We start from the raw sequence: 23,328 nt of genomic DNA on the forward strand, positions 1-23,328 counted from the left end.
TCAATAAGCCTATGAATTATAATCCTAATAAAATAGTTAACATTTGTCAATCACCGTATGCCAACTATGTTCTAAGTGTTTGTAGGTACTGACTCATTTTGTCCTCATAGCCATCCTAACATCAAGGTGTCATTACACCTCTATTAGAAATGGGAAAATAGAGCAGTTGAACAATTTGTCAAAGTTCTTTTAGAATGGGCTAGAGCTGGTATTTGATTCCATGAAGAATGGCTCAAGAGCCCACTAGGGTATGTAGCCTCTGCACAGTCACTAAAAGAAGCTGAGGACTTGGACATCCATAGACATGCTTTCTTCAGTGACTATGGAGACTAAAGGACCAATATGGAAACGATACTCACAAGGCCTCTGTAATGTAACTGTACCCTTGACTTTAGTCCTGCCAAATCAAAATGGCCAAAAGACTAGAAATATCTTAGAGTTTTTGGAACGTGGTAGTACTTGATCAGGTAGACAGATACTTTACATACTTAGGGTCTCTGATTACACTTGGACAACTAGATAAAGAATTTGGATATGGAATCTCCATTAAGGCCTTTTTCAAGTCCTGAAAGGGCTTAAAAACTAAGCATAATAGTTTTCTCCGGAGGAACCAATAAGTTTGGCAGGGACAGGACACAAAGCATGCCAAAGACTGTTCCAGAAAGCTCCTGCTCAAGAGGACTTGGACCCTCAGGTAGAGGTCCTTCCCTGCAATGAAGCAAAAGGCCAATTTACCTTGTGCATAGTTAAATAAAAGGGTGAAGACTTTAATTGAGATGTTTCAACACCTGCTAAACTGGTTCAGAAAATTAGCTAAAGGATGGATTATTCATATTATTTATAGCCCTAAATGACTGTGCTAGATTTCTGCAGTGTCTTCAAGTGAGGTTTTAAAAATATATTTCAGACAGGGAGAAAAAATGAGCTGCAGTTTCATCAGTTCCCCAATGAAATTCTTTTCCATGCTCTAATAAATCCTCTTCAAAAATAAAACATGACTATATAGTTGATCATGACGGTCTCGTTGAGGGCCATTTGTTTTTGCTGTCTTACACAGCTGAAATTTTTTGGATGAGTGATTATTCTGGGTTTGTTTGTTTGTTTGTTTTAATGAACAGAGAACAACAGATTCTGTCTATTGAGCTGATTCTGCAACTCACAAACCTCGCTGTATGCAAAAAGAGGGGTCAGCAGCTGTTTCCCTGTCTTGTTTGAAACATTTCACACCTTAAAGTACAAAAAAGCACAATTTTAAAATATGCTTAACCACAGGATAGGCATGCAACCATCACTGTGACCCAGTGAGATGATCAAAGTCCTGCACTTGTGTTCAACCCTTTTGTTTGGCAGATGTAATAGTCTAACATTAGTGTAGGTATTAAAACCACATTTTATCTCTTAAATACTCTGCATTCTCTAGACATGAAACGGAAAAAAAAATCCAATTCTCAAGTTAATTTTTCCATTTGATTCCAGAAATCAATGCTTGCTTCCCAAGAGACCAATGAAACTTACTCTTTAAGGACAACCAGAAAGCTGTATCCAATGCACATGATCCCCACCAGAAAATAGGATAGCGGCAGTCTGAAATTCATCCATCCAATTGTTCGTTTATTGTCGTAATAGCCATAAAAGAGGACGGAATATTGAGCCAATCCCTAAAATCCAACAACAAAGTCACTTAACAGATGCTGTGAAGAGCAACTCAAAGAAAAAAAGATCGACTTCTAAGAGGAATAACAAAATGACATTAATTTTCAAACTTGGAAGATGGCTCTGACGTGAGCCCTATTGTTTTGCTTCATGGAGTGACTGTTTCAGCTTCCACATTGATTGACAGTCTCTTGGTTTACTTGAAATTCAGGGACTTCTAAATAGGCCAAATTTTTAACCAACTATAGGCTTGCTCAGCTGTGGAGCCATTACCGTGAAATGCCCACTGATTGAAACATCAAAACACACTTCATGGTGTCATTAAATTTACAATTTTAAGAGCCTGCTTAATATTGGGGGGAGGATCTGAAATGTGCTTCCTCAAAGTGTCATGGCAGGTTTCCACTTCCAGTCACCTGAGCCACAGTTAGATTGGTTCTTCATAAGCCACAGAGGCCACATCTCAGCTCACACTTAGCAAAAACAAGGAGCAGGTGAGATGACATTGGAACCAATATGCACAACCTTCCATTCATCAAGACTATTATCCCCTAACAAGCATGTTTATTCATGAAATTACATGCTGTTTCCCAAAAATTATCTGCCAGGGTTGGAATCACCATCTTCCAAGGCCACCTGAGTAACTGCTCTCTATACACAGAACATGGCATATTTTGATGTTGCTTCCCTTATAATAGTCTTCATCTTCCTCTCCTTCTCTCATTCACTGTGTCCTTCACTCTTAGCTTGGCAGCACTGTTTCTGTATTACTATATATCCACTTCCCCAGCTTCTCTCTGATTTCATCTCTCTGACAATAACTTAAAACGACTATGCTTTGTGAAGTGAGAAGATAATTGCAGTAATATCAATCAATAAATTTTTTTGAGCCGGTAGCATGTGCTGAACACCTTACTTCTTACAGAATCCTCACAAGAACCCTCTTGAAGTGGCTGCCGTTAGGGGCAATCGTTTTCCTCTACACTTGTTACTTGCCATGTAGAGAAAAACTGTAACTATAAAACTCCTAGCCCCTCTCCACTGCCCCATACTAACCCCAGGGAGGAGAGACTCATCTGACAGTAGAGCATGGGTGAGGAATGGGGATGATGTGGGGCACCACTCTTCCTCCTCCTTTGAGATCCCATGCTGTGCTCTGCCCCTGTGAGGGGCATCCTGTCCTGGTCTAGGACTGCTGGGTAGGAAGGTCTGCCTCTGAAGCCCACTTGCCCATAAAAAGATGCCATATTCTTTAATATCAGCGTTAACAATAATAAAGATGGCATGCTGACCTCCATCTGTCTAACCCTTTGTCTTATTTCTGGTTAGCTCACAACCTGGGTCGACAAGGTAGGGGGTGTTATTTACCATCACTTCCCCACCTGAAAAAGACTCAATAGCTCTACACCTATTTTACAGATGAAGAAACTGAGCTTTAAAGAAGTTAAGTAACTTGTCCATGTTCACATAGCTAGTACGTGACAGAGTCTGAACCTGAACAGGGTCTGTCTAATTCAAATCCATATGCTTAACCACTGTGCTATACTGCTTCTCCTATGCTTTCTTTGCTTACCAGGACTTGCATCATACTAATGCCATATCTACCCAGCAAAACAAAGAAACAAGAAGTCCCTGGACCCCTGGATTGGTTCAGAGTGGGTGCCAGGACCTCCTGGAAAGGATCTAGACACCCCTTTTGAAAAGATTTCAAAGGGCCTCATCTTCACATACATAAACATTACAACGTGACTTCTTTTTCTAATTCATAATGACAGTATTGGGATTAAAAGCCACCTCCAAAATAACATGAAAGGAGAAAGTAGATATGTAACAAACATCTGGTGGGCTTGTTAGGTTAGCACAGTAGCTTCTGGGGCAGCTAACCCACCTGGTGTATGTGTCATTCAGCCTATGTTCAATGGCTGCACTCAATAAATATTAGATCACAACCAATGCGGGTAAGAGCCCTTTTTTTGGAATCCTGATTACTTCGCAAAGGTTTCTTCAGTTGGTCTATTTCTACATATGCAGTGAAGCATGTAAACAAAAGAGGAGGTACTGTTGAAGTGCACAATTTTTAAAAGCCTTATCCAATCCATCTCAGTAGCATATTGAGGGGTGGTTTTAAACACAATGAAAGGCTTAAAAGAGGTCTCCGCCTCCCCTTCCACCCTGTGGCCCACCACACGCCACACATCTTTCCCTTTCCCTTAAAACTCCAATAGCAGACATCTGGAAGTGACTAAAATAGCAACGACTCCTAGCCTAGCCAAGGTTCCATTCGGTTTCCATGTCAGCACACATGGCTTTCCCTGTGGGAGCACTCTCCCATCCCAAAATCTGTGACAGAGAAACCACAGTCAGAGCCAAGTTTCAAATGAGCACAGAAAATTCCTGTCCAACTCTAGGTTCCATGCTTGCACACTGTCTACCAAGACTCTAATTTCTGTTTGAATGCTGCAGCTGGTCTAGTCCACAGAAATCGACACACATCTATGAGAATGCTTTGACGATGCAGTCGCTAGGAATCAACTCATGTATTTATTTATCTAACTAACTTTTATCGAGAACTTATTTGCCAAATACTATACACAGATGGAGTGGGAGACTGGATTACAGAGGCCCCTAGAAAAAGTTCTGCATGCAAATGTCCCCTTTATAAGTATGTGTCACCAGAAATTATATTAGAGTTCCACCCCTTTGGTGTTTCTCACTACAAATAAATACTCACTGTGAAAGACAACATTCTATCTCCATGATGGTGAATGAGTTTCATCATCCTTAGTAAGCCTTTTTAGTTTGTAGTAACTGTCAGACCATTATTTTGAAAAAAAATCGTGAAGTCAGAACTAGTAGGAGAGGAAGCTATAACTTGTGAACTGTGACTGCTGAGGGTATGTGAAAGGGAAGTAGTACCACACTAGTAGGAGTATATTTCTACTTTTCTCTGAACTGTTATCAGTCATTTATACCTTAGTGTTAAAGAAAGCTTCAAGTGTGGATGAAAGGTAGGGAATGACATCATTTAAATTCTGATACGCTCGGGACCTGGGAGAGAAGCAAGGAGTGAAATGGCTAACAACACCCAAAACAAACCTCGACCAACTTTATAAGAATAGCAGCCAGCCTGGCACTTATGTGGTACATGCTGAGATCCAGCCCCCGGCCACCCTCCTTCTCTCCAACCAGACTTGCCAAGTTCCATCTAATGCTTTGCTCGCCTCCGAGTTTCTCTTCCTTTTGCTCCAACCCAGATCTAGAGTTATAAAACTGATGTTATACGGTTCTAAGCTAGGAAGCATGCAGATTACAATGAAGCTGGGCTGAGCCTTCACAGATCCTCTCATTTTCAGTAGAGGGAATGAACTTCTACCTGTCTATGGGACCCTAGGCAGTGAACTCTGGCCTTCAAAAAGCTGTGAAGTAGACAGTTTTTTTTGGTGCCCATCCATGCATAAAAGGCTCAGAGTGGTTGTCTAATATCACACAGGTAGTATGTGGTAGGATTCAAATCCAAATCTGTCTAAATCCCATGACTGAGTTCTTTTCATTATGCCACACTGCCTTTTTAACCTTGCTGGCTTCTGTAAAGAAAACTTCTGTTTGCCTTTTGTGCCATGATCCATAACTGACACTAATGGTGGGAATTCTAGATCATATGCCCAATACCCATTACACATCTCATTCCACTTGGATGTTCCACAAGAACCTTGAACTCATTACATTTTAAAAATTCTCCCAGAGAAGCAAGAAGAACTACAATCCTGCATCCTGTGGAACAAAAACCATATTCACAGAAAGACAGACAAGATGAAAAGGCAGAGGGCTATGGACCAGACGAAGGAACAAGACAAAACTCCAGAAAAACAACTAAATGAAATGGAGATAGGCAATCTTCCAGAAAAACAATTCAGAATAATGATAGTGAAGATGATCCAGGACCTCAGAAAAACAATGGAGGCAAAGACCAAGAAGATGCAAGAAATGTTTAGCAAAGACGTGGAAGAATTAAAGAACAAACAAACAGAGATGAGCAATACAATAACTGAAATGAAAAATACACTAGAAGGAATCAATAGCAGAATAACTGAGGCAGAAGAATGGATAAGTGACCTGGAAGACAAAATCGTGGAATTCACTGCTGTGGAACAGAATAAAGAAAAAAGAAAGAAAAGAAATGAAGACAGCTTAAGAGACCTCGGGGACAACATTAAACACAACAACATTTGCATTATAGGGGTCCCAGAAGGAGAAGAGAGAGAGAAAGGACCCGAGAAAATATCTGAAGAGATTATAGTCAAAAACTTCCCTAACATGGGAAAGGAAATAGCCACCCAAGTCCAGGAAGCGCAGAGAGTCCCATACAGGACTCTAAACCCAAGGAGAAACATACCGAGACACATAACAATCAAACTGGCAAAAATTAAAGACAAAAAAAAATTATTGAAAGCAGCAAGGGAAAAATGACAACATACATGGGAACTCCCATAAGGTTAACAGCTGATTTCCCAGCAGAAACTCTACAAGCCAGAAGGGAGTGGCATGATATACTTAAAGTGATGAAACAGAAGAAACTACAACCAAGATTACTCTACCCAGGAAGGATCTCATTCAGATTTGATGGAGAAATCAAATGCTTAACAGACAGGCAAAAGCTAAGAGATTTCAGCACCACCAAACCAGCTCTACAACAAATGCTAAAGGAACTTCTCTAAGTGGGAAACACAAGAGAAGAAAAGGACCTACAAAAACAAACCCAAAACAATTAAGAAAATGGTAATAAGAACATACATATCAATAATTACCTTAAACGTCGATGGATTAAATGCTCCAACCAAAAGACACAGGCTTGCTGAATGGATACAAAAACAAGACCCATATATATGCTGTGTAAAAGAGACCCACTTCAGACCTAGGGACACATACAGACTGAAAGTGAGGGGATGGAAAAAGATATTCCAGGCAAATGGAAATTCAGAGAAAGCTGGAGTAGCAATATTCATATCAGATAAAATAGACTTTAAAATAAAGAATGTTACAAGAGACAAGGAAGGACACTACATAATGATCAAGGGATCAATCCAAGAAGATATAACAATTATAAATATATATGCACCCAACATAGGAGCACCTCAATACATAAGGTAACTGCTAACAGCTCTAAAAGAGGAAATCGACAGTAACACAATAATAGTGGGGGACTTTAACACCTCACTTACACCAATGGACAGATCATCCAAAAGGAAAATTAATAAGGAAACACAAGCTTTAAATGACACAATAGATGAGATAGATTTAATTGATATTTATAGGACATTCCATCCAAAAACAGCAGATTACACTTTCTTCTCATATGCGCATGGAACATTCTCCAGGATAGATCATATCTTGGGTCACAAATCAAGCCTCAGTAAAATTTAAGAAAATTGAAATCATATCAAGCATCTTTTCTGACCATAGCGCTATGAGACTAGATATCACTTACAGGAAAAAAAACTGTAAAATACACAAAAACATGGAGGCTAAACGAGATGTTACTAAATAACCAAGAGATCACAGAGGAAATGAAAAAAAACCTAGAGACAAAGGACAATGAAAACATGACGATCCAAAACATATGGGATGCAGCAAAAGCAGTTCTAAGAGGGAAGTTTATAGCTATACAAGCCTACCTCAAGAAAAAAGAAAAATCTCAAGTAAACAATCTAACCTTACAGGTAAAGGAACTAGAGAAAAAAGAACAAACAAAACCCAAAGTTAGCAGAAGGAAAGAAATCATAAAGATCAGAGCAGAAATAAATGAAATAGAAACAAAGAAAACAATAGCAAAGATCAATAAAACTAAAAGCTGGTTCTTTGAGAAGATAAACAAAATTGATAAATCATTAGCCAGACTCATCAAGAAAAAGAGGAAGAGGACTCAAATCAATGAAATTAGAAATGAAAAAGAAGTTACAACAGGTACCGCAGATATACAAAGCATCCTAACAGACGACTATAAGCAACTCTATGCCAATAAAATGGACAACCTGGAAGAAACGGACAAATTCTTAGAAAAGTATAACCTTCCAAGACTGAACCAGGAAGAAACAGAAAATATGAACAGACCAATCACAAGTAATGAAATTGAAACTGTGATTAAAAATCTTCCAACAAACAAAAGCCCGGGACCAGATGGCTTCACAGGCGAATTCTATCAAACATTTAGAGAAGAGCTAACACCTATCCTTCTCAAACTCTTCCAAAACATAGCAGAGGGAGGAACACTCCCAAACTCATTCTACGAGGCCACCATCACCCTGATACCAAAACAAGACAAAGATGTCACAAAGAAAGAAAACTATAGGCCAATATCCCTGATGAACACAGATGCAAAAATCCTCAACAAAATACTAGCAAACAGAATCCAACAGCACATTAAAAGGATCATACACCATGATCAAGTGGGGTTTATCCCAGGAATGCAAGGATTCTTCAATATATGCAAATCAATCAACGTGATACACCATATTAACAAATTGACAGAGAAAAACCATATGATCATCTCAATAGATGCAGAGAAAGCTTTCGACAAAATTCAACACCCATGTATGATAAAAACCCTGCAGAAAGTAGGCATAGAGGGAACGTTCCTCAACGTAATAAAGGCCATATATGACAAACCCACAGCCAACATTGTCCTCAATGGTGAAAAACTGAAACCATTTCCACTAAGATCAGGAACAAGAAAAGGTTGCCCACTCTCACCACTTTTTTTTTTTTTTCAGTAGGCGGGCCTCTCAGTGTTGTGGCCTCTCCCATTGCAGAGCACAGGCTCCAAATGCGCAGGCTCAGCAGCTATGGCTCACGGTCCCAGCCGCTCCGTGGCATGTGGGATCTTCCCAGACCAGGACACGAACCCGTGGCCCCTGCTTCGGCAGGCAGACTCTCAACCCTGTGCCACCAGGGAAGCCCTCACCACTGTTATTCAACATAGTTTTGGAAGTTTTAGCCACAGCAATCAGAGAAGAAAAGGAAATAAAAGGAATCCAAATTGGAAAAGAAGAAGTAAAGCTGTCACTGTTTGCAGATGACATGATACTATACATAGAGAATCCTAAAGATGCTACCAGCAAACTACTAGAGCTAATCAAGAATTTGGTAAAGAAGCAGGATACAAAATTAATGCACAGAAATTTCTGGCATTCCTATACACTAATGATGAAAAATCTGAAAGTGAAATTAAGAAAACACTCCCATTTTACCATTGCAAGAAAAAGAATAAAATATCTAGGAATAAACGTACCTAAGGAGACAAAAGACCTGTATGCAGAAAATTATAAGACACTGATGAAAGAAATTAAAGATGATACAAATAGATGGAGAGATATACCATGTTCTTGGATTGGAAGAATCAACATTGTGAAAATGACTTTACTACCCAAAGCAATGTACAGATTCAATGCAATCCCTATCAAACTACCACTGGCATTTTTCACAGAACTAGAACAAAAAATTTCACAATTTGTATGGAAACACAAAAGACCGCGAATAGCCAAAGCAATCTTGAGAACAAAAAATGGAGCTGGAGGAATCAGGCTCCCTGACTTCAGACTGTACTACAAAGCTACAGTAATCAAGACAGTATGGTACTGGCACAAAAACAGAAAGATAGATCAATGGAACAGGATAGAAAGCCCAGAGATAAACCCACGCACATATGGTCACCTTATCTTTGATAAAGGAGGCAAGAATATACAGTGGAGAAAAGACAGCCTCTTCAATAAGTGGTGCTGGGAAAACTGGACAGGTACATGTAAAAGTATGAGATTAGAACATTCCTTAACACCATACACAAAAATAAGCTCAAAATGGATTAAAGACCTAAATGTAAGGCCAGAAACTATCAAACTCTTAAAGGAAAACATAGGCAGAACACTGTGTGACATAAATCACAGCAAGATCCTTTTTGACCCACCTCCTAGAGAAATGGAAATAAAAACAGAAATAAACAAATGGGACCTAATGAAACTTCAAAGCTTTTGCACAGCAAAGGAAACCATAAACAAGACCAAAAGACAACCCTCAGAATGGGAGAAAATATTTCAAATGAAGCAACTGACAAAGGATTAATCTCCAAAATTTACAAGCAGCTCATGCAGCTCAATAACAAAAAAACAAACAACCCAATCCAAAAATGGGCAGAAGACCTACACAGACATTTCTCCAAAGAAGATATACAGATTGCAAACAAACACATGAAAGAATGCTCAACTTCATTAATCATTAGAGAAATGCAAATCAAAACTACAATGAGATATCATCTCACACCGGTCAGAATGGCCATCATCAAAAAGTCTAGAAACAATAAATGCTGGAGAGGGTGTGGAGAAAAGGGAACACTCTTGCCCTGCTGGTGGGAATGTGAATTGATACAGCCACTATGGAGAACAGTGTGGAGGTTCCTTAAAAAACTACAAATAGAACTACCATATGACCCAGCAATCCCATTACTGGGCATATACCCTGAGAAAACCATAATTCAAAAAGAGTCATGTACCAAAATGTTCATTGCAGCTCTATTTACAATAGCCAGGAGATGGAAGCAACCTAAGTGTCCATCATCAGATGAATGGATAAAGAAGATGTGGCACATATATACAATGGAATATTACTCAGCCATAAAAAGAAACTAAACTGAGTTATTTGTAGTGAGGTGGATGGACCTAGAGTCTGTCATACAGAGTGAAGCAAGTCAGAAAGAGAAAGACAAATACCGTATGCTAACACATATATATGGAATCTAAGAAAAAGAAGAAAAATGTCATGAAGCACCTAGGGGTAAGATGGGAATAACGACACAGACCTACTAGAGAATGGACTTGAGGATATGGGGAGGGGGAAGGGTAAGCTGTGAGAAAGTGAGAGAGTGACATGGACATATATACACTACCAAACGTAAAATAGATAGCTAGTGGGAAGCAGCCGCATAGCACAGGGAGATCAGCTCGGTGCTTTGTAACCACCTAGAGGGGTGGGATAGGGAGGGTGGGAGGGAGGGAGATGCAAGAGAGAAGAGATATGGGAACATATGTATATGTATAACTGATTCACTTTGTTATAAAGCAGAAACTAACACACCATTGTAAAGCAATTATACTCCAATAAAGATGTTAAAAAAAAAAGTACGACTAATAAGAAAATAAATAAATAAATAAACATTAAAAAAAAGAAGTTCTTCCAAAGCTGTTTGTTCCTCCTATTTCAGGGAATGATCCACCAACCTACCCAGTTACCCCAGCCAGAAACTTGGATATTTTCATTATCTTCCCATTTTCACCCATAAAACTCATGAGGCCACTCACTACAGTAACAGATGCTAACTAGACTTATTGTGATGACCATTTTGCAATATATACAAATATCAAATCATTACGTTGTACAACTGAAACGAATATAATGTTGTAAGTCAATTTTACCTCAGTTTTGAAAAGGGGAGCTCCCTGAAAACAAGGACATATTTGAACTACTGAAATATTCCTAAAGAAAAGATGTACCATTCCATATGTGAATCACAAAAATATCTCTTCTAAATGTGGCCGGTACAATAAGAGATGAAAGAACTTAGAGAACTGAGACTACCTGAGAGAGGATGCTCTCGCTTTGGAATATCACTACTTAAAAGAACCATTGATGCCAATAAAATAAGGAACTGAACGGCTGTTTGTCAACCTTTAGACTGTGACAGTCTCCTCTGAAGACAGACCTCAAGAATGAGATGTGGCAAAAGTGGGCAGAAGGAATAGGCTTGGGGTGATATGTTAGAGTACAACAAACAATTTTTCATTGGAGTCAGCCACCTTGTAGTTTAAATTTCAATGCCTCCTTTCATTATCTGTGCTGTCTTTGGGAAACTAACCTCTCTGAGTTCCAATCCCCTCAACTCTGAAAAGATTACTGATCTTCCTCTTAAAGGGCTGTCATGAAGATAAAATTTAATGTATGTGCCTGCTTAACACAGAATGGGTGTTAACTCTCCTCTCCTCCCTTTCTAGGGCTTCCCTCCATCTCCCATATCTATGATGACCAGGGGAAAAGGGGAGGCAAAGTTGACTCACCATTTATCTCAATATGCAATGTACAAAATGCTCTCAAGCTGGAAAGCTAAATGCATTTCCCTTTATTCACAACTCAAATCTTTACCCATATGATCTCACTGTCTGATATCAGCTCAAGCTCATTCCAAATTCCACCTCAGTTCCTCCCTCTCTCCCTTACGAGAATACCAAAGCTCTACAGTCTCTTCCTCTTTATCATTCCTACATCATTCTCATGTCTCCAAATAGCTTGCCAACAAAGACATCCTCTTCTTCTTTTTTTTTAATACATATTTATTGGAGTATAATTGCTTCGCAATGCTGTGTTAGTTTCTGTTGTACAACAAAGTGAATCAGTCATATGTGTACACATATCCCCATATCCCCTCCCTTTGAGCCTCCCTCCTACCCTCCCTAACACACCTCTCTAGGTTATTGCAAAGCACCAAGCTGTTCTCCCTGTGCTATGCAGCTGCTTCCCACTAGCTAACTAGTTTACATTTGGTAATGTATATATGTGGATGCTACTCTCACTTTGCCCCAGCTTCCCTCTCCCCACCCCACGTCCTCAAGTCCATTCTCTAAGTCTACATCTTTATTACTGCCTCACCACTAGGTTCATCAGTAGCATTTTTTTTTTTTTTAGATTCCATATACATGCGTTAGCATACGGTATTTGCTTTTCTCTTTCTGACTTACTTCACTCTGTATGACAGACTCTAGGTCCATCCACCTCACTACAAATAACTCAATTTTGTTTCTTTTTATGGCTGAGTAATATTCCATTGTATATATGTGCCACATCTGCTTTATCCATTCATCTGAAAGACATGCTCTTCTTACTGGCTTAAACTCATTCTAATTCTACTGCTTCAAATAATACTACTTCTGCCAATTTGATTCATAACATGCACATTAGACAATCTCCCTATTTCTTATTATTTTAATAAAACATACTCTCTTCCTGTTCAGTAAGACCCATCCGTAGGTATTCAATTAAAAATAAATAAATAAATAATATGGTGCTTTGTAAATGGTGACCTTGAGAGGCCATAAGACTGGCTGACCTTGCATATATCACATGGTACTTGTCTGCTATTAATTAAAGGGAATTTGGATGAATTATGATACATGCTTATAGGTGACAGAGCACTGAGCTCCAAGGGGATACTTCCAGGGGAGGGGGTCCAGAGAGAAGTTCCAAGGTTCTAATATGAACTCAACAGAGAAGCAGCTCCCCCTGTACAACCTTGTCACCTACAGCCCAAAGGTTTTCTGATCCTTCCCAACCTATAGGCTCTTCTACCACAAGAGGTCATGCTTGCATCTATTTTACAGTGTCCTATAAATTGATTCTGCTTCTCTTCACCAGCATCTATATGGCATTGCTTAGCTAAGCTGGTACATTAATCTTCTTAGATGCAAAAAACCAGCTCATGTTCCAATTAGATCATTTAGGCACCAGTCATCTCTACCCTGGGCCTGAAACGTGTCTTTTTCTCTGGCATCTCTGGGCTCTTTGGAAGTACAGAATTCTGAGTTTCCAGGGATCTCAAGGACATCTGGACAATGGCTTCCTCCATGGTGCTGTGATAGATGAAATACTGGGCTGTCCGTTTAGATCATCTTATAATACGGAGTGGGCATCTCTATGAGGTAATTGTTCTAAGAAGCAAGTAAAGAATTCAGGCAAAAGGGTAAATACTAAAACTTTCTATTTGAGAAGCTAATTTAGGAATTGCATGTTTATTATGAAAGGTGGAAATGGGATCCAATTGCTTCAACCCCTTCTCCCCTTGTGAGATACAGCATTGAATGGAGTCAGCCTGTGTTCCAGAAACTGTCAGTGAGAAGGATGTTGGAAATTATGACAGAAAAATTACTGATGTGATACAAGACATAGAAAGAACACTAGATTAGGAGGCTTTTATTAGCCATAAGACCTTAAAAAATGATTCTGAGCCTCAAAGTTTCCCTAACTTTATAATGTGGGACATGGGATAGAAGATCTAAGGGCACTCTCTTAAAACTCTTATTTTGTGATATGTCAAATAATCGAGTGATCACAGTACACAGAAAAATTAAAAAAGAAATAAGTGAATAATATCACTTTAATGACTCTTTCTTGACCTTTTAATAATCTCTCATTGTCTTAGAATAATTTCTAGGCTGGCCTAGAGTTATAAAGGAAAGTGAGTATCATAGGATACTCCTGTTTCCATCTTCTTCTATCCATTGTAAATAGTATTTCACCAAACTGGACATGAGAGCTGTCGAGGGCAATAATAAAATCTCGGTGAGCACACTCACTGCCCAAACCTTTCCCCTAGTTTCCTCCTGTATTCACCTCCTAGACCTTCTGGTACACCCCTTAGCAGCTCTCTTAGTGCCACCTTCCTCTTTGTCTTCCTCAAGTTATTAATACCTTTAAAATCTCAAAGGGACACTGTTTGCAAAACTTTTTATTTCAGTTACTTGACAAATTTATAAGTGTAGAAACTTCAAAAATATGTTTAAAAGCCAAAAGGCCTTTTGTTCATATTTTTAGTTCTTCCTTTCTCTGATATGACTAAAACAACAGAAGATGCCAATAATATTATTAGTTCTTTTCCTTATTAACCAGACTGGAAGCTTATTATTTAACTACTCAGAGGAAGAGAATGAGAAATAAAAATAGTGTGGGGGGTACATAGTAATAAATTATTTGAAATGTAAATGGGGGGAAGGAGAGAGAGATAAAGATAGAGAGACGGAAGAAGATGAAGTGATAGAAAGAAGAAATAAAAGAAGTAAAATCTAACTCAGAGGCTATCTCCACTCTGAAACCCAGACACCCTAGCAAAATTCACAACCGCTTCCTCAGGGCTCCCCAGTATTTTTTTTTTCCCATCGTTTTACTAAGTGTGGAACACACTGTATACTAGTTGCCTATGCATCTTTCATCTACTGTCATGACTACCTTGAGGTCAAGAGCCATGTCACATTCATCTTTGTAAAACCAGTGCCTGTTTATATTCCATAAATAAATGTTGACTGGAAATGAAACTTCCAACTGACGGGTGTGATTTAAGATTCCAAAGGCCACCAAGTTGGGGCTGCCGCTCTGCCTTATGCTTATTGTATAGCTGCCTTGTTTACTCAGAGCCTGAGAACCTTTCCTAAAGTTTACATTTGCTGGTACTGCTCACATAAATTTCTTTGGTTCTTATCTCAATGCTCTACAAATCCTCCCCCTTGCTCAGGATTCCCAGTCAACAAGATTCATTAAGCCTCTATTGGTTGATTATTATGTTAAGGGCTTCAAAGAAGATGCAGCAGATGTAAGCCGCTCTTTAGGAAGCTCACGATTTAGAGAGGTTGAGGGTAGAATTCAAAACATCTGTGAAATATATGCATATTAATTCTATAAACCTGAAGACTTTATTGTCTCTCTCCTTCCTTCATTCCCCGGTCTACATAAAATTTTATTCTCGTTTTCTACTTTTTAAAAATTCCTGAATTACTAATTCCCCAATCTCCACTGTGCTACTTTCTCATCCTATACATTTTCAAACATCTCTAATCTGGCCAGTATTTTAAAAAGAATGTGTGGAATTGAATTGTTGTCACAGAATTGAATCACACTCCAAAATGATTTTTCAATGGGCAGAAATGAGTCCCTGCCATGACAATAATCCCCACCTAGGGGAGCTCGAAGTGTAATATTCATTCTAGTGCTACCATGGAATAACGCTCATTTGGGTACCACGATCAAGTGATGCTCATTTTCATATTATACAGAAGTTAGAATTTAGTATTGTTTAGTACTTACTATTTAGCTTTATTTAGTATTGACTATTCAGTAATGCTAAATAGATTTGTTTAGGAAGTGAAGAAGTTAATATGAAATATCAAAGCCCGAAGAATTCAACAAGATTTTCCAAAAAGAACATTTGCAAACTCTTCCTTTGTCCTTTTTCAAAGTCAGAGATAATAACATTCACGTGAAGTCTTTGAACTCTGAGCTCACCTTCATTTAATAGTCTATATTCCCATTTAATCATATTATCACATTCCCAAACTCTATTTACTTTTTCTTTCTTTTTTTTTTTTTCAAGCGGGCAGAGACATCTCTCTTAGACCTTCATCTGGCCTCAGAAGAGGAGGCCACGGAGTTTCAGAATATGGAAAAATCTGTCCTCTTATGAACACAGCTGTGTGGAATCACTTACATTGAAGTCATACAACACACCAAAGTTGGCTGCTGATGCCTCTTCAGCTCTGGGAACCGTTTTCCTAGGTAAACTGCCATATGGCAAACCCCAGAGGTACTACATGGAGAAACAAAGAAAGCAGTTAACAATTGGAAACAAAGTCTGAGGCACACATGTGATCACAAACAGTTTTGTTTAAAAGCACTTCTGAAACTTTTTCATGGGGACTCTGTGGGTCTCCATGTGGGGTCCCATTTTCTGGGAATCGACTACAAAATCCAGAGTTAAGCACAAAGGGAATGCTAAGGACCCTGCATTCTGACTTCCGCAGACCACCAGCAGTGGAGTCAACCACGTTGCTCAGGGCTTGCTGGAGCCCGACTACCCACCACCACCTCTAAACCGGTCTCATTTAGGAGGTCTGGAAAGAAGAGAGGTGGCCTTTTGGGGATTATAGTGTTCAAGAAAACCGTACTAAGCACTTCTTCATATGGGAATACCCCTCAGGGGTGGGGTGGAGGGAGAGTCTCTCCTTCATGTCAAGGAAGAGAGGAGTAAAGAGAATCACTCATACCATTAGAGGGTGTCAACTAGGCGGGAAGACTAGTGTTGCTTCTTGGTCTGAGTTAATTGAATCTCCCCCCTCCCCCGACCCCAGCTCAGAGCTTTGTCTTCTTCTGCAATCTGGACCCACTATCAGTTTTACTCTCCTCACTGACCTTGGTCTTAAGAGACCCATGGAATGGGGCGGGGAGGGGGGGGATATCTTATTTTATACCTGGAAAAATTTGCTCACTTTGTGTTTCTTCAGATAGAAAAGCTGGATGCCTTGAGTTGCATTAAGTAATGTCTCTTTCAAAGCAAACTTGGCAAAATAAATGAACTCACAAGATGTCAAAGTCTTCCCCTTGAGCAATTAATATTTGTGCACAGGGACCACCTTGGGAATCTTTCCACAGAGAAATATTCATTTCAACATACACAATACACACATTTCATATATGATTTCAGGAGGCTCACGTACCCTTTGGAGAAGGATTAGGACCTGCGGCTCATGGGCACCATTTTGAAGATTAACCTGGTTACAAATATTATGACTCTAAGAGCGTAGGTGGCTAGATAGTCATCTTACTCTTAAGGAAAAGAGTTTTTTTTAGTAGAGTGATTGCAGAAGAAGCTTGTTTCAGCATGTTTTGTAAACTGGAAGTCAGAATCTTACCTCTGGCAACATGATAAGGCTGAACGTCAGGATAAAAAGAACCATATTTACTCCATACATCCATCTCATGAAGAGGAAGTATGAGGCCACTGATGAGCCAAACTGACCTATTCAAAAGAAAATAAAAGTTTGGAAGAAAGGTCAAAACAAGACAAAAGCCACGTCATGGTGCTTTTCAAAATAAGTCTTCTCATTGCAACACACGGGTTCTTTTCTTTACAGGCTCTAGCATTTTCTTTTTCTATCCAGAAGGAGAAAATGTTAACATGATGGAAGTAGAGGTAGCTGTGTAGAATGACTACATTTTTAGAATCCATCCAAGAGAAAGCTGCGTTTTGCTTGGCAGCTAGGATTGCTATTTGAAGAGCCCATCTTATTCTTTGAGTTAACACAGTTAAGTGAACAAAGGTATATAAAGTGGTTATGTCACCGAGTCCAAGCTCCTACCGCTCGCTGCAGGACAGGCCAATAAATCGAGAGATGAGGTGTTGGGGCAAGGAATAACGACTTTATTCGGAAAGCCAGCAGACCGAGAAGATGGTGAAGTCATGCCCCAAAGAACCATCTTGCCTGCGTTAGAATTCAGGCTTCTTTAATACGACAAGGGGAGGGAGTAAAGCCAAACATTTCCCGGTTCCATCCAGCCTCCGAAGAGGATGTGTTCATTTCTCCCTTCCTGCAGTCATTCACAGGTGGGCCTGGTCAGGATGTCTCCCATGAGCTAAACAAAGGTATTTTAGCTTAGTGCTCATTACCTGGAAGGCAGGGTTCCCCCAAATGGGCCATTATGTATAATTTAAGCTTATAGGTAACATCCCTTTAGTGATTACTGTAATAGAATTCAAAGGTTCTTCCCTATTACAGTTACTACAATGCCTGGCCAGTAGTTAGCATCATTCTAATTATTTTGATAGTTACTGAACTTCTTCCTCCTTTTTCTCAAGCAACAATGTTCTTCTCAAAAAAGTTTACCACATCTCTTATGGACGGTTATCCTATACACCATCCTGTGCTGTTCTCCTGTGTAAACGGCATTTCACAGGTAGTATAGAAGCCAAAGTCCATTTACTCTTTACATATTTATCTTCTGTCAGGAATTATCTTAGATGTGAAACACAATATCAGAGACAGGTTGCTGCCCTAATGCAACTTACATTTTAGTGAGATGTGGGAAAAACAAATATGCAATAATTTTAAAAGAAATAAAGAAATATACATTTATCATAATACATATTATATTACATTATATGTATGTTTGATATATGTAATATTATATATCATCTATTACATGTATATATTATGAGTATTACATAGTATATATGTATGTTATGTATGATATATATCATATAGGTATGTATTATATATGTATATGACATATGTATTATATATTTATACATAATATATATATTACATATAATAATATTATTATAAAAGTATATATAATAATTTAGCCAGGTCAGTCCTAGAGGGAAGAAGGTAAAATTATGAGAGGGGTTGCTTTAGGTAGGCTTGTCAAGGAAGGTATCCCAGAGAGGTAACATCTGAGCACAGATCTGAAGTTGAAGGAACAGGCAGCAAAGCCCAGAACTGGGGAAGAGCAGCTGAAGCAGAGGAAAGAGCAGGAACAAATATCGTGAGGGAAGCAAGAGCTCAGGACAATTGAGGGACAAACCTAAGGGCTGTCTGGTTGGAGCACAATGAACAAAGGAAAGTGGTGATGGATACGGATGAAGAAAGAAACCAAACCACAGTGTGTGGGGTCTCTTAGGGAAAGGTAAAAAGTGAGAATTTTATGTTAAATGAGATGAAGTCATTGACAGGTGTTAAGCAGTGGGGGTGGGGCAGGGGAACTTGACCTTTAAACAGTCACTTCAGGTCTGGGGAATGAATTTGGAGGGCATAGGCAAGAATGTGTTGTCAGCTCGCACTCACCCCAGGGAAAGTGAAATGATCTGTGCAATTTTTATTGACTGAGTCCAAAAACAAAAACATTCTCTTAAATCAGAGAATGGAAGAGGAAGAAAAAACCAGAATTTGAGTCTCAGGTTGAGATCTCATAGATTAACAAAAGCCAAGTTTCTTTGATAATCACTTAAGATTCAACATCAAGTTGCTAGTTTTCCCAGTCTTCCCAGTTTTCATTTTCAATTGCCCAAGAAGAATCAGTGAACATTCTCAGCTACCCACTGCATCAGGCCCTTTGTCCTGACTCATTTAGCAAAACATCTCCTGGGGACCATTGGTTTTCTTGAGGCCTCTAGCTTTTGAAGCATTACTGATGGAAGAGCATTATTACAGGAAGAGGGAGGTTCATGTGGAGCAAATTTCAGCCTCCACTTACTAAGATGAGACCAAGCTCACATGAGAGTCAGACCTCTATTTCCAGGACTTAGCTCACTCTTTAGGTACCACTTGCTTATTCTCATAACACTGTGGTAGTTTTTGGTTTTGTTTTTAAAGAAATAAAACTTTCTTTAATCATAGATGACTTCATTGTCTATGTAGAAAATCCTAAAGAATTTTTTTTTTTTTTTGTGGTATGCGGGCCTCTCACTGCTGTGGCCCCTCCTGCCACGGGGCACAGGCCCTGGACACGCAAGCCCAGTGGCCACGGCTCATGGGCCCAGCCACTCCACGGCATGTGGGATCCTCCCGGACCGGGGCATGAACCCGTGTCCCCTGCATCGGCAGGCGGACTCTCAACCACTGCGCCACCAGGGAAGCCCCTAAAGAATTTTTAATAAGCTATTGAAACTAACCAGTGAGTTTAGCAAGGTTATGGGATACAATGTTAAATTTTGAAAATAAATAACACTTCTGTACAATAGCGATGAATAATCAAAAATGGAAGTTAAAAGACAATACAACTTACAATATCATCAAAAATATGAAATAGGGATAAAGTTGATAAAATATGCACAAAATTTGTACACTGAAAACTGTAAAACATTGTTGAGAGACATTTTAAAAGACCTAAATAAATGGAGAGATATACTGTGTTCACAGAACAAAAGACTCAATATTGTTAAGATGGCAATCATTTCCAAATTTACCTATAGATTCAAGGCAATTCCAATCAAAATTTCAGAAGGTAGTTTCTATAAAATGACAAACTGATCATAAAATTTGTAAGAAAATGCCAAGAATAGCCAGAAAAACCTTGAAAAACAAGCAAAATTGGAGGATTTATACTACCTGATTTCAAAACTTACCACAAGCTAAAGTAATCAGAGTATGATATTGACATAAAGATAAACATAGATCAATGGAACAGAATAGGAATTCAGAAATGGCCCTACACATATATAATCAATTGATTTCTTTTTACAAAAGTGCCAAAGCAATTCAATGGTGAAAATAATCTTTTCAACAGTGATGCTGGAACAATTAAATACCCATATGTAAAATAAAATAAAACAAAAATAAATGAAAACTCTCCACTCTTACCTCATACCATTTACAAAAATTAACTCAAAATGTGTCATAGACTTAAGTATTTAAGAGTTAAAACTATAAAACTCTAGGAGAAAACACAGCATAACATCTTGGTCACCTTGGGTTTGGCAAAGGTTTTTTAAAAATAGGACCCAAAAAGTAAATGCTATTAGATTTTAAAAATCCTTAAATTGCACCTTATCATAATTAATATCTTTCACTTTTCCAAAGATTCTGATAAATAAAAAGGTAAGTTACAGCATGGGAGAAAAGATATGTGAACATATATCTGACAAAGTATTTGGGTCTATAATATACAAAAAACTCTTACAACTCAATAAGAAGACTAACATTCTAATAAACAATGCACAAAAATTTGAAAAAACACTTCACCTAAGAAGTTCTATAAATGGAAAATAAGCACCTGAAAAGATGCACAATGTCATTAGTCACCAGGGAAATGAAAATCAACTACACACCTACTAGAACGGCTGAAATAAAGACTGATCATACCATATGCTGCTGAGGATGTGAAGCAGCTAGAACTCTCTCTTTCACTATTGATGGAAATGGAAATTAGGTCAACCACTTTGGAAAACAGTTTGGCAGTGTCTTAAAATGTTAAACATAACACATACCATAGTAGTAGACCAGCTATTCTACTTCTAGTTATTTACGCAAGAGAAATAAAAGCATGTCTTAACCCAAGACTTGTACACAAATATTCATAGCCGCTTTGTTTGTAATAGCCCAAAGCTAAACTGGAAACAACTCACAAGTCCATAATGGATAAGCAAATTGTGGCATATACATACAATAGAATACTACTAATAAAACCAAACTAATGATATATGCAAAAGCATGGATAAGTCTCAAAATAATTATAAATGAAACAGCCAGGCAAAAAATGCATACTCTATAAAAATATTTGTACAAAATTCTAGAAAATGCAATCTACAGTGACAGAAAGCAGATTGCTGGTTGATTGGGGATGGTGGTGGTCATGGAGGGATATGTTACAAAGGGGCACAAGGAAACTTTTGTGAGGGGAGTGTGTGTTCTGTTTCCTGATTGTATGGTTTCATGTGTGTATACACATGCCCCTAGTTATCAAATTGTATACATAAATATGTGCAATTTGTTTTTGTTGATTATACCTCAATGCAACTATAAAAATATAAAAACAAAAAGAAGATAAAATAGAAGGCTTCTTCTCTCTCATGTTTCAGATTGAGTGTAACTATGACACTGCTGATATGGTAGCTCTATGGTATCTGGGACTTAGCCTCCTACAGTCTTCTTGCTGTGAAATTCTCTACATGCAGCTTTCATCTTGTGGTTTAAAATAGCTGTTCCAGCTCATTCCATTATATTCATATGATAGCCAGTGGGAAAGAGGGGAAAGCAGTGGAAGGCAAATCCTTTCTTTTAAGGGCATAAACTGGACTTTGAACACATCACTTCTGCTAACATCCCATTGAACTGTGTTACATGACCACAACTTACCAAGGGAGGCCAGGAGATAGAGTCTTTAAACTGTGCTATCATGTACCTAGCTAAAACTCAGTTACCATTACTAAGAGGTAAGAGTTAGAAATCTCTACCCACCCCCACCCACCCCGTACTGTGGCAGTTTTTACAGACACCTAAAAGGAATTCAATGTCTAATTGGACATTTTGAAAGATGTCAGTTACTTTTAAGTCTGAGTATTTGGAATTCGTTTCACTTTGTAGAGGGGTTCAGAGTTCTACAAGATTTCTAAAAGTGTGTGATATTGAAAAACATGCCCCCCCACGTGTTGTAACCAGATGCACTGGTCTGTGTGCAGAAATGCTGAAGCAGATCCTCCTCTCCCAGGACATATGATCATCTACCTGGCTCCCAGTGATTTCATATCATTTCATGGCCCTTATCTATGTTCTCTGCTATCAACTACCTGAGGGCTGCCTCAGCCAGGTTCACTCGTCATGTTTTATTGAAGGCAGTGGACTTCCAGCTTGTTAGTCATTCCAGTTGTTCATCAACAACATTCATCTTTAGGTATCCAGGGCAAGCTTTTCCCTGGAAACACTCGTGAAACCCTCTGGTATAGAGTTCCGAGCACAGGATACTCACCCACCCTTCCCTTACTTCCATCCTTCCTTCTTCCCTTCCTTCCTTACTGGCTTTTTACACTTTTGCTCTTTTAATTAGCACCATGGCCCACCCTTTCCCAGTCCCTCATAGACAACCCCTGGCAAATGAGGGCAGAGTATAAATATACCTAAAAGCAAAAAAGAGAAGCAAATTAAAATGTTTCAGCTATACGTATACATATATCCCCTCCTTTTTGGATTTCCTTCCCATTTAGGTCACCACAGAGCATTGAGTAGAGTTCCCTGTGCTACACAGTATGTTCTCATTAGTTATCTATTTTATACATAGTGGTGTATATATGTCAGTCCCAATATCCCAATTCATCCCACCCTCTTTCCCCCACTTGGTGTCTATATGTTTGTTCTCTACGTCTGTGTCCCTATTTCTGCTTTGCAAATAGGTTCATCTGTATCATTTTTCTAGATTCCACATATAGGCGGTAATATACAATATTTGTTTTTCTCTTTCTGACTTACTTCACTCTGTAGAAATCCAAAAAGGAGGGGATATATGTATACGTATAGCTGATTCACTTTGCTGTACAGCAGAAACTAACACAACATTGTAAAGCAACTATACTCCAATGAAAAAAAAAATGTTTCAGAAAGTACCCCC

At 38.8% G+C, this 23,328-nt stretch overlaps 1 protein-coding gene across 1 annotated transcript in view; it reads right to left on the reverse strand.

The window, feature by feature from the left end:
• Window positions 1–23,328, reverse strand: part of TMC1 (transmembrane channel like 1) — a 140,486-nt gene that overhangs the window by 42,357 nt on the left and 74,801 nt on the right. Inside the window, exons 8-10 of the mRNA XM_060153430.1 lie at window positions 17,142–17,248; window positions 15,941–16,039; window positions 1,516–1,658 (exon numbers count right to left, since the gene is read on the reverse strand). Coding sequence (XP_060009413.1) covers window positions 1,516–1,658; window positions 15,941–16,039; window positions 17,142–17,248 — 349 coding nt within the window. The remainder of the gene's footprint in view (window positions 1–1,515; window positions 1,659–15,940; window positions 16,040–17,141; window positions 17,249–23,328) is intronic.

This window comes from Lagenorhynchus albirostris, chromosome 7 (genome assembly GCF_949774975.1).
Source record: "Lagenorhynchus albirostris chromosome 7, mLagAlb1.1, whole genome shotgun sequence".
In the NCBI taxonomy this organism is placed as follows: domain Eukaryota; kingdom Metazoa; phylum Chordata; class Mammalia; order Artiodactyla; family Delphinidae; genus Lagenorhynchus; species Lagenorhynchus albirostris.